Here is a 10640-nt window from a genome sequence, read left to right as displayed (position 1 = left end):
GGGGGGAGGGGGGCGCCAGGGTCGGCTGGGCCCACGGGAGCGCGAGCACGAGGCAGCGCTCCGCCCACCCCGTGAGCGTCCCACCTGCGTAGGCCCGCCCAGCGTGGCGGCAAGTGAGCGTTCGAGCATGGGGCGCTCCCTGCGAAGGCCCAAGTGAGCGTGGACCCGCGAGCCGTGAGCTGGGGGGAGAGACACCGGCTCTTCTCCCCGCTCCTCAGGCCTGAACTGCGGCACTGACTGCGCTCCCTGAGCCGAGCACCAAGACTGGCATCTCCTATGGCCTAGTGCCTTCTACCTGCATCGCCCGCTCAGCCCTACCCGACCATCTTCAACCTGTTTCCTGGATGAGCTGAGACCTCAGTTCACACCGAGGGCTTAGCTCCTCTGCCACTTGCCGGGAGTAGGCCCACCCTTAAGGAAGGGGTGATGGAAGGGCCCCTGGAGGGTGGGGATGAGTCCTCAGCCTCCCAGGGCCACGCCACCGACTGGAGGTTTGCTGTGTGCAGTTTCAGAGATGCCTGGGATGAGGGGGAACCTGCTCTCCAGATGCAGGACCCCAATCCTCTGAGCCCACCAGCAGGGCCAGCCCAGGGGGAAGGGCTACAGGGCAGCCCTCTGCCTGGTGAGCTTCAGTCAACTCCAGGACAGAAGGTTGCAGATGGGTCGGGGGATGGCCAGAGGGGTGTTTTAGGAGGTTCCTTAGTCCAGCAGGAGGAACCAGCCTCCTCTGGAATGGAGATCCTCCTATGCCCAATGTTCTCCCACCTTAGTCTGGCACAGGGTGAGAATGACAGCCAAGGAGGAGGCTTGGCAGGGGACTCAGTTTCAGGCAGGGCAATGCCAATCCGCTTGGACCCTGAAGGGTTGGACAGTGACCCTGTGAACCTCAGGGATCTTTCTGAGACATCATCAGAGCTACTGGAGGCAGGTAAGGAAGGAAAGTCTTGGAAGGGAGTGAGGGTACCTGGAGGTGGGGAGGCCTCTGACTCTACTCAGGCTAAAGCCCAAGTTCACGTAGGGGTCTCTGGGTAAATGGCCCAATGTAGACCCGAGCCATTTTCCTTCCCAAGACCCCAACGGATCCAGGCTCCTTAAGTCCACTGACTGCCTCCTGGCCCAAGACCTTGCCTGGGAGCTGCTTGCCAGTGGCCTGGCTGCCCTGCCAGGTAACTGGGAGACACTAGAGGCAGAAGAGGTGGGGTGACTTGATTGTGCAGGTGTTCACTGCCTTCTCCGCACAGGCACTCGGGATGTAGAAGGCAGGGCAGTGCTGCTTCTGAGTGCCCATAACCCGGCCTGGCTTCACCCCAAGTGCAGCAGCCATGAACTCATCCGCCTCCTGCTCTACCTGCGAAGCATCCCCAGGTTGCGGGTTGGAGATTGGGGGACAGAACCTGAGCAAGGGGATGGCAGGGCTGTGGAAACAGATACTGAACCAAAGCCTGCTCCTTTAGGCCCAAAGTACAGGCCCTGGGACTGACCGTGTTAGTGGATGCCCGAATTTGTTCCCCAGTCTCTTCCCTCTTCTGGGGGCTCAGCCAGCTGCAAGTGAGTACAGGATTATAGCTCTCCTCTTTCCCCCCCACAACCCTTTTTATAGGGTTAGGAGCAGGGCTGAGCTCAGATTCCTTGCAGGAAGCAGCCCCAGGGTCGGTGCACCAGGTGCTGCTAATGGGAAAGATGCCTCAGGAGGTGCCTTCAGGGCTGCAGGTAGGGACTGAGCCATTTGGCCAGGGTGGAGGTGGGGCACTTCCCCACCAGGCCTGAGTCCACTACATCTTCTTTTTCTTCAGTTAGAACAGCTGTCCTCTGATCAGAGCCTGCTGACCCATATCTCCACCTCGGGGTTGCCCACTTCACTAGGAGGAGGCCTGCCTTACTGCCACCAGGCCTGGCTGGGCTTCCGGATGGTCAGTGCATTGGGTGGGGCATAGGGTGGGTAGGCAGGCAATCTGGCCAGCAGAGGAGGCTCCCCTGGGCTGGCTTGAGCAGTGCAGTGGCCTGGGATCCAAGATGCCTGGGACTAGCACTGTGCACTGCCCTGGTCATGCCTGCCTCTGCTCACAGCGTCTGGAAACCCTACAGCAGAGCTGCCGGGTGCTTTGTGCCCTGCTCCAGGGGGCCATTGAGAGCATGAAGGCTGTGCCCCAGCCCATGGAGTCTGGGGTGAGTGTCTCCTTTCAGCACCTCCCCGAATGCTCCCTATCTTCTTCCTCTTCTCCCATGCACACCTCCACTGCCTGTTGCCCTTAATTACAGGAAGTCGGTCGGCTGCTGCAGCAGGCACGGGTCCTGATGCAGCATGTGCTAGACTCACCTCAGTTGGCATGGCTACAGTGCCAGGGAGCCTTGGAGCTGGCATGGCTGAAGCAGGAGGTTTCAGAGGTGACCCTGAGCCCAGACTACAGGTAGGTGCAAGCCCAAATCTTTCCCCAGCCCACCATATCCCATGCCAAGGACTCAGTGGCTGGCTCAGAACCAGCCAGGATTGTGGTCCTAGGACAGGGTGGAGTGGAGCTAGACACTCAGCAGGGGTGCTAAGACATGTACCATGCACCAGGCCTGCAGTGGACGAGGTTGAGGAGCTGTATGGTCGTGTGGATGGATTGCTGCACCAACTGACCCTGCAGAGTAACCAGCGAGTACAAGCACTGGAGTTGGTCCAGATGCTGGAGGCCCAGGAGGGCGAGCTGCACCAGGTGAGAACTATCTGCCCAGGTGGGCGTCACCTTTCGTCTCAAGCATCACCCCTACCCCACAGCAGCTCTCTTTTCTTTCTTTGTACTCCTCCAGATTGAAGTGTGGCTACAGCAGGTGGGTTGGCCAGCACTTGAGGAGCCAAGGGAACCCTCATTGGACATGCTGCTTCAGGCCCAAGGCCCTTTTGGGGACCTGGACCGAATTGCCCAGGTGAGTTTAGTTACTTGTTCATTGAGCACGGAGAGAGAGGGGAATGGGTTGGGGGTGGAGGGAAGGTCTTCACAGAAGTGACTGATGAGGACATGTAGACATCTGTGGAAAAGACCAGGGCTCGCGGGCTGCACTACCAGGCCCGGGCTTGGTGAGCCCAGTCTCTGTCTCCAGGAGCAGGTCAGGCGAGGGGAGAAACTTCTGCAGCCACTGGTTGGCTGGGATGCGGCTGAACTGGGCCCCGCTGGGGCCCGCTTTCTGACCCTGCAAGCCCAGCTGACTGACTTCTGTAGGGCTTTAGCCCAGCGGCGGCAGCGGCTGGCAGATGCTGAGAAGCTGTTGCAGCTCTTTAGGCAGGTGGGTGAGGGGTCCCACCCCTGGCTCCAGGCGGTCAGTGAAGCCAGAGGGGCGGCTGCTTGGCTGTACGACAGCTTGGGCTTTGTTGTATACCTTGCCTGTTTTCTTTTCTTGTCTTCAGTCTGACCCCAAAATCCTACCACTGAGGATGCAGCCTGGGGCCAACATTCTGTGGGGATGGGGGGAGGTAGAGGAGAAGGCTCAGCAGTCTTGGTGGGATCCTTCCTCAATGCCTATCTGGCTTTGGTGTTGCAGGCCTTGATGTGGGCTGAGGAGGGGCAGCGGGTGTTGGCAGAGCTGGAACAGGAACGCCCAGGGGTTGTGCTGCAACGGCTGCAGTTGCATTGGACCAAGCATCCTGACTTGCCTCCTGCCCACTTCCGAAAGATGTGGGCTCTAGCCACAGGGCTGGGATCTGAGGGTGTCCGCCAGGAGTGCCGCTGGGCCTGGGCGCAGTGCCAGGACACCTGGCTGGCCCTGGACCAGAAGTTGGAAGCTGCTGTGAAGCCACCACTGACAGGTAGCACCGCTAGCTTGTGTGTCAGCCGGGTGCTGGCTGTACCTGCTACCCCTCCCCTGAGGAAGGCATACAGCCTTGATCGGAATCTGGGACTGAGTCTCAGAGAATCTGCCCACCACTGCCACCATGAGGCCATTGTGGCTGCCTGCCAAAGACCAGAGGCTGGAGTTGGTGCCCAGTCAGGGTCATGCCCCACCATGCCTCCGCCAGGTGGCTCTGAACCCAGGAGTCCCAACAGGTAGGCAGTGAGCAGGGCGGGGAGGGCAGTGTGGCAGGGCAGATGTCTTGGGTCCTGATTCCACCTACCTGGTAGACTCCAGCTGGTGTTGGCGGAGATGGTGGCTACAGAGCGGGAGTATGTCCGTGCTCTTGACTATACCATGGAGAACTACTTCCCCGAGCTGGATCGCCCTGATGTGCCCCAGGGCCTCCGTGGCCAGCGCACCCACCTCTTTGGCAACCTGGAGAAGCTGCGGGACTTCCACCGCCATTTCTTCTTGCGTGAGCTGGAGGCCTGTACCCAGCACCCACCCCGGGTGGCCTATGCTTTCCTGCGCCATGTAAGCTCCTCAGGCCGTACAGGCCCTGGCTGATTCTGCCACATTCAACAGAGAGCTACTGGGCACGTGCTTGGGGTCAGGCCCTGTGATGGGTACAGCTATGAGCAGGACCAACCGGTCCCTGTTTTTCAGGGTGCTCTTAGTTTAGTAGAGGAGACATAAAAGTAAAAAAGATAATTCCATGTTATAGTTGAGGTTACGGGGGAAAAATGGGATAGATAGGTGATTGTGAGTTAGCAGCAAGGCAGAGAGAGCAATTAGAGAGGCTGCTTAGAGGAGCTGATGTTTGAGCTAAGGCCAGAGGGAGGTGCTGCAGTCAGAGCATTCCACCCAGAGGAAAGATCAAGTGCAAAGCCCTGGGCAGGAAAGAGGCCCAGTGGTCAAGGAAGAGAGAAGTCAGTGTAGCATAGTGTAGTGAGCAAGGCAAGGTGTAGTCTGAGGTGAGGTGAGATTAGAGCACTGCTCTCAGAGCTGTGGGAGCAGCAAAGCTGTATGCAGGACTTCTTCCCCAGAGGGCCTGAGGGCAAGCCCCTCTCCGCACAGTGTCTCTTGCCAGATTACCCGTCATTCAAAGCAGGGCACATTGGCTCTGTGTGGGGAGGCCTCCTCGGGACCTTTAGGCATTTTGGTCCTCCCAAACTGAGAGTGGTTTGGCCCCCTTGGATGCTGGCCCATTTGCACCAGACCAAGCTGTGTATCTTTGCAGAGGGTGCAGTTTGGGATGTACGCACTCTACAGCAAGAATAAACCATGCTCCGATGCCCTGATGACCAGCTATGGTCACATCTTTTTCAGGGTAGGTGAGCCTGAGACTGTAGTGGGAGGGGGGGATGGAGCAGGTAACCTGAAGCTCCCTGACGGTCTCTTACACACCTGGCAGGACAAGCAGCAAGCACTGGGGGACCACTTGGACTTGGCCTCCTATCTGCTGAAGCCCATCCAGCGCATGAGCAAGTACACACTGCTGCTGCAAGAGCTGGCACGGGCCTGCGGGGGAACCGTGCCAGAGCTGAGTGCCCTGCGGGCTGCCCAGAGCCTCGTGCGCTTCCAGCTGCGACACGGCAATGACTTGCTAGCCATGGATGCCATCCAGGGCTGTGACGTGAGTCATCGCAGGCTGTGGTGGGCAGGGGCAGTGGGTGTGAAGGGAGGGGGCAGAAGAGGCTGGGAACCCACTGGGCCCCAACTTGGCAGGTCAACCTCAAGGAACAGGGGCAGTTGGTCCGACAGGATGAGTTCATGGTGTGCTCTGGGCGCCACAAGTCCCTGCGTCGTGTTTTCCTCTTTGAGGAGCTGTTGCTTTTCAGCAAGCCTCGCCGAGGACCCAAAGGCATCGACACATTTGCCTACAAGCGCTCCTTCAAGGTAGGCCCACCCAACCCCTCCCTCTACCCCCTGCACCCCCAGTGCCTCACTAAGCTCCTTTCCTGGCCACACAGATGGCAGACCTTGGCCTCACTGAGTGCTCTGGGGATAGCAACCTGCGCTTTGAGGTCTGGTTTCGCCGTCGCAAGGCCAGGGACACCTTTGTGCTACAAGCTGCCAGCTTGGCCACGAAGCAGGCTTGGACAGCTGACATCTCCCGCCTGCTCTGGAGGCAGGCTGTCCACAACAAGGGTGGGTCCCTGCCCCATTTCACCCCACACTCCCCTCCTTGGAGAGCTTACATTGTCCCAGAGGGGCCCCAAGGAGGGCCTAGGGACCTGGAAATACTTGGGAGGGTGGAAAAGGTCCCTCAGCAGCAGCCAGCGCAGGGGAAAGAACTCCAAAGTCAGGCAGTCCTGCAGTCAGTCTCAGAATGTGCACACAGTATTAACCTCTGAGTGTCAGAGGCCTCATCTTTAAAAAGAGAATTATGACACCTCATGGGATTGTTGGGAAAGGCTCAGCACACAGGACAATCTGCAGGCTATGGGTGTACAGGAGAGACTAATATAAGGGGAAAGAGTGATAAAGGGCTGGGCTCATGTCCAGATGTCCACTCTCCACCCAGAGGTGCGCATGGCTGAGATGGTGTCCTTGGGTGTGGGGAACAAGGCCTTCCAGGACATCGCCCCCAGCAAAGAAGCTATCAACGACCGCACCGTCAACTATATCCTGAAGTGCCAAGGTAGCAGGCAGGCTGCAGGGGGTTGGGGTGAGGAGAGCTGCACAGGCGGCAACATGGACGTCTGTCAGCCCTAGCCTGCGCTCGCCTCAGGACCTTGGCCCACCTGGGCTCTGGCCTGTCCCAACCTGACCCTCTTTCTCATACAGAAGTTCGCTCTCGGGCCTCCATTGCTGTGGCCCCATTTGACTATGACAGCCCTTACCTGGGGGCCTCAAGCTCCCTTTCTGAAGATCCTGCTTCTTGCTCTGTACTGGGGTCCCTCAACCTGCATCTGTACAGAGACCCAGCTGTTCTGGGCTTCCGCTGGCCCCTGTATTCCACCAGCTTCCCAGAGGAAGCAGTACTGGAGACTGAAGCTGAGCTGGGCAGCCAGCCATCTTTGAGTAGGTCTGGGCTTGGCCAGAGGCAGGAGGGCATGGCTTGGGGTCTGGGCCTCCTCTGCTGACAGCTCACCCAGTCTCCCTTATTAGTTCCTGAGGACTCAGAGGTCTCCTCCCAGTGCCCGTCAGCCAGTGGCTCCAGTGGCTCGGACAGCAGCTGTGTGTCAGGGCAGGCCCTGGGCAGGGGCCTGGAGGACTTGTCCTATGTGAGTTCCATTTAGCCTTATACCCACCAGCCCTTTCTCAGCCCTGCCTGGGCCTATGGCTGCCTTGCTTTTAGGTGGAAATGGGGGTGGTAGGTCAGAGCCATTCTTCAGAGACCCCACCTGGACCCCGAGCCAGGGAAATACATGTTCGTGCCTAGCTTTGCACCACAGGTCTGAGCCTGGGCTTGAAGGTGGGCAGTGGCTCCAGGAGTTGCTAGATCCAAGGAACATCACCTCTCTCAAGATCTGCTATGACCAGGCCATGGGTGGCACCTGGGTCGCTTCCAGCCCACATGCACAGCCCTGTTGACTACCCTTTCTGATGTCTGTGTCATTGGACAGATCAGCAGGGACCTCTCCAGGGGATGCTGGTTGCAGAGCCTAAATGAGCACCCTGATTCTGGGGCCCTGGTCTCATGTCCCCTTTTTCTTTCCCCGTCTCCAGCTCCCACCCCAGTTGTTCCCACCCAGAACAGAGGGTGGGTGTTTGTTTCTATGCTGTAGGCTGGTGGGACATCTAGTGACTGGGCTGCCCCACCTCTCAGTAGGAATACAGGTGGCCCCTCAGTAGGAATACAGGTGGGTTCCTAGCCACTGCTTCCCAACCCCTGGTTTCAAAGCCAAGCTCATCCCTGTTGGACTCTTGTCTGCCCTGGCTCCCTAGGTCCAGGCCCTTCTTTCCTGGGTCAGTTTGGTTATATTGATTGAAAGCTTTTTGAATAGATTTCAGTTTAAGATTATTTCACTGGTTGTAAGGTCTTTGGTGTCTCAGAGACGGAGTCCAGACCCTTGACTTGTGATTTATTCTTTGTTTATAATAAAAAATAAACTAACACACCCTTGGACGGGCACACACATTCTGGGGACATCCCCGGTTAAAATGAACCTTGGTGATGGGATGGGGTGTTTGTGGGTCAGCTTCTCTGGGTACCTTAGCCATCTTGTAAATACTTGCTCAGGAGAGAGTAAGAGACAGACCTCGACAGGCCCCTCTGGATGAGCAGGTCCACACAGCGGCCGTATTTCCTGGCAAATGGCAGCGTGAGCTGGAAGGAAAAGGCTGGTCTTATTCCTGACTTCCTGGCTGTGTGGATGGGGTCCTCCTATCTGGGTCGGGGCAGGGTCAAGGCAAGGCTACTTGATGCTGTTGAGCTCACTTCTGCCTAAAGGCGTCTCACAGACCTGTGGTTTCGAGTGGCTACCAGGGAACACAACAGAATGAATAGAGGGCCAAAAGTGCATGTTTCCTGCCACTGGTTTTCCACTTTCTAGTCGTAGATGCTGACTTCACATTCCACTCAAAAGACTAGGCAGAGGATAGTAACTTGGCACTTTTGTGTTTATAGTGAAAGATGTTATAGTAAGGTACTTGATTACAGAAATGCCAGATTAATGAAAAATTAGCTAAATCTTTTTCACCTACAATGTTAAAATAAAAATGTGAATCCTAAAATTACTTTAAGGAATCAAAAAACAAAGAACCTGAGTCATTCCTTTGCCCTTATTGAACATTTTCCTTTTCTTTGTAAAAACTGCTTTAAAGCAGCTTAAGTGTAAAAGGAATGTACAAAAGTACTGACATCATGGCTGAGTAGGTGAAGTTGGTATCAGTCATTGAAAACATCTATCTGACTCCCAGTAGTTTCTCGGATTTCAGCACCCCAAAACCTTGAGCTTGTAGAATGTGCTTCCCTGAGTATAGTCAGGGTTGTTAGTGATGAAGGCTAAATTGGTAAAATGGGAGGAAAACTACAAAAACCAGTGGCCTGAATACTGCTTTTTGACCACTCTAGACAGGTTAATTTCATCCATTGTTCCTCCCTCCCTGGGACCAGAGACTAGAGGTCTTGCCTGTCTTGCCTTCTGGGCAGCACTGGCCTGGCCCTCATGCAGCAAGACAGTGTACACCTGAGGCATCTGGAGGGTTGCCATTCCCAGTGGGGTGCAGGAGGCCCTCACCTCCACCCAGCTGTACAGATGTTCCTGGGTGTACCGGTCATCCTTGAAGCCAGTGATGGCCAGCAAGTCCACCACAAACTGCTTGGGGCTGATGTTCAGGGTCTGCCAGAAGAGCCCACAGTCAGGCAGGGCTGGGGGCAGCAGTGTGACACACATTTGCTCCCAGCCCCTCAGAGTGGGATGCAGAGCAGGGGCTTCCCTGGGCCTGCAGGAGCTGCAGAGGTCAGAGGATACTATCAGTTCAAACTGCCTCTTGGCCAAGGCTTGGCCCAGATGCTGCTGCCCTGTCTCCCTGTCCCTGTCCTTCTGCCCCTGATCTCTCCCCCTTATTCCCCTGACCCCATATCTTGGCTTGCTTCCTCTTGCCTTGCCTACTTACCGTGGAGGCAAGGGAAAGTGGAGAAGGAACAAGGCCTGAGGCCTATCACACGTACCCACAGCCGGTTGGCCAGGGAGACCACCTTGGCTGTGATGGCTTTGGGGTCCTTTTGCCTGATGGAATCCAGAATGATGTCAGTCAGGAAGCAGTGACATTTCTGTGCGTAAAACATCTCTTCCCAGGACAGAGAGAAACTCAGGAAAGTCACCTCTGTGGAGGAGAGAGTGGATGTGGCCACATCTGCCACGGCTAGAACCTTAGAGCCAGCCCAGAGTAAGGGAGAGGTGTAGGGCTTCCAAGGGAGACTGTATCCCTGAAGTACCCTGGGTGAGGGCTCAGGCATCTCCACAAGGAAGTGCAGGGCCAGGCATGGCTCCAGAGCCTTACCTCGGGGCTGGGGGCTGGCTGTGGGTGGCATGTGTGTGAGGTTGTCCATCTGTGTGGTATAGATGATGCTGTCCTCAAAGAACATGCAGGAGCCATCACTACCCACCACGGGGGGGTGGGTCACTTTGAGGATGACCCCTGTGCTGTCCACCTCACTGGCCTCAGGCAGAGACTGCTCAGGGGCAGGACTTTCTGTGGAAACAACATGGGGAGAGGGCTCTCCTTAAGCCACCTCAGAGCCCAAGCAGGGAGGAGACCTCTGGCAACAGACCAGTACAGTCAGTCACGAGCCTTTGCCTCCAGCTTCTCAGAAGTGGTACCCTGGACTGGCAGGGGCATGTTCTGGCTCTCCTCTCTACATTGCCCTTGAATCACTGCAAGCCAAATGCTGAATTTCAGAACTCCAAGAAACTTTCCAAATCCTCTGTTGAACTAGGACTGGTAGTAAATAGAGCTGATAACCCAGCTGGGGACTGGAAATCTTAGTAAAATTATGAGAGGAGCTTTTGTGGGGAGTTGCTGATGCATGTCCATTCTGAAGAATATGCTTGAGGGACTTCCCTGGTGGCACAGTGGTTAAGAATCTGCCTGCCAATGCAGGGGACACAGGTTTGATTCCTACTCCGGGAAGATTCCATGTGCCGCAGAGCAACTAAGCCTGCGTGCCACAACTACTGCGCCTGCGCTCTAGAGCCCTCGAGCCACAACTACTGAAGCCCACGTACCTAGAGCCTGTGCTCTGCAACAACAGAAACCACTGCAATGAGAAGCCCAGCCACTGCAATGAAGAGTAGCCCCCACTCGCTACAACTAGAGAAAGCCCGTGCACAGCAACAAAGACCCAACGCAGCCAAAAATAAATTATTTAAAAA

The 10640-nt window shown here is 56.4% G+C and overlaps 2 protein-coding genes across 3 annotated transcripts in view; one reads left to right on the top strand and one right to left on the bottom strand.

Moving 5' to 3' along the window:
- Positions 1 to 426: 426 nt before the first annotated feature.
- PLEKHG4 (pleckstrin homology and RhoGEF domain containing G4) lies at positions 427 to 7261 on the top strand. Its single transcript, XM_024733569.1, has 22 exons — positions 427 to 491; positions 771 to 928; positions 1071 to 1166; positions 1242 to 1365; positions 1455 to 1548; positions 1636 to 1710; positions 1794 to 1910; positions 2068 to 2166; positions 2260 to 2408; positions 2561 to 2699; positions 2794 to 2910; positions 3085 to 3267; positions 3523 to 4025; positions 4101 to 4347; positions 5054 to 5143; positions 5228 to 5449; positions 5542 to 5712; positions 5787 to 5964; positions 6341 to 6457; positions 6604 to 6840; positions 6928 to 7043; positions 7202 to 7261. Exons 1-22 carry the CDS (start codon positions 427 to 429, stop codon positions 7259 to 7261), a joined length of 3357 nt encoding a protein of 1118 aa, XP_024589337.1.
- Positions 7262 to 7837: 576 nt separating this feature from the next.
- Positions 7838 to 10640, bottom strand: part of KCTD19 (potassium channel tetramerization domain containing 19) — a 32348-nt gene continuing 29545 nt past the window's right edge. Inside the window, exons 13-16 of one of the 2 annotated variants that reach the window (XM_024732379.1) lie at positions 9769 to 9960; positions 9437 to 9591; positions 9003 to 9104; positions 7838 to 8089 (exon numbers count right to left, since the gene is read on the bottom strand). In XM_024732379.1, the coding sequence (XP_024588147.1) occupies positions 7976 to 8089; positions 9003 to 9104; positions 9437 to 9591; positions 9769 to 9960 (563 nt within the window). In that variant the 3' untranslated portion in view covers positions 7838 to 7975. The remainder of the gene's footprint in view (positions 8090 to 9002; positions 9105 to 9436; positions 9592 to 9768; positions 9961 to 10640) is intronic. The other variant, XM_024732386.1, reaches the window with a different exon arrangement.

The sequence above is a fragment of the Neophocaena asiaeorientalis genome, unplaced genomic scaffold, assembly GCF_003031525.2.
Source record: "Neophocaena asiaeorientalis asiaeorientalis breed wild unplaced genomic scaffold, Neophocaena_asiaeorientalis_V1.1 scaffold90, whole genome shotgun sequence".
Lineage (NCBI taxonomy): Eukaryota > Metazoa > Chordata > Mammalia > Artiodactyla > Phocoenidae > Neophocaena > Neophocaena asiaeorientalis.
Note: the sequence above shows the minus strand (reverse complement) of the source record. Positions and strands in the feature narration are given on the sequence as shown.

Excerpts from the sequence above, each read along its gene's own strand:
- PLEKHG4 (XM_024733569.1), top strand. The coding sequence starts at position 427 with ATGGAAGGGCCCCTGGAGGGTGGGGATGAGTCCTCAGCCTCCCAGGGC. Across the intron at positions 492-770 it reads GGCCACGCCACCGACTGGAG|TCTGGCACAGGGTGAGAATG; the intron begins GTTTGCTGTGTG and ends CTCCCACCTTAG. Across the intron at positions 6,458-6,603 it reads CTATATCCTGAAGTGCCAAG|AAGTTCGCTCTCGGGCCTCC; the intron begins GTAGCAGGCAGG and ends TTTCTCATACAG.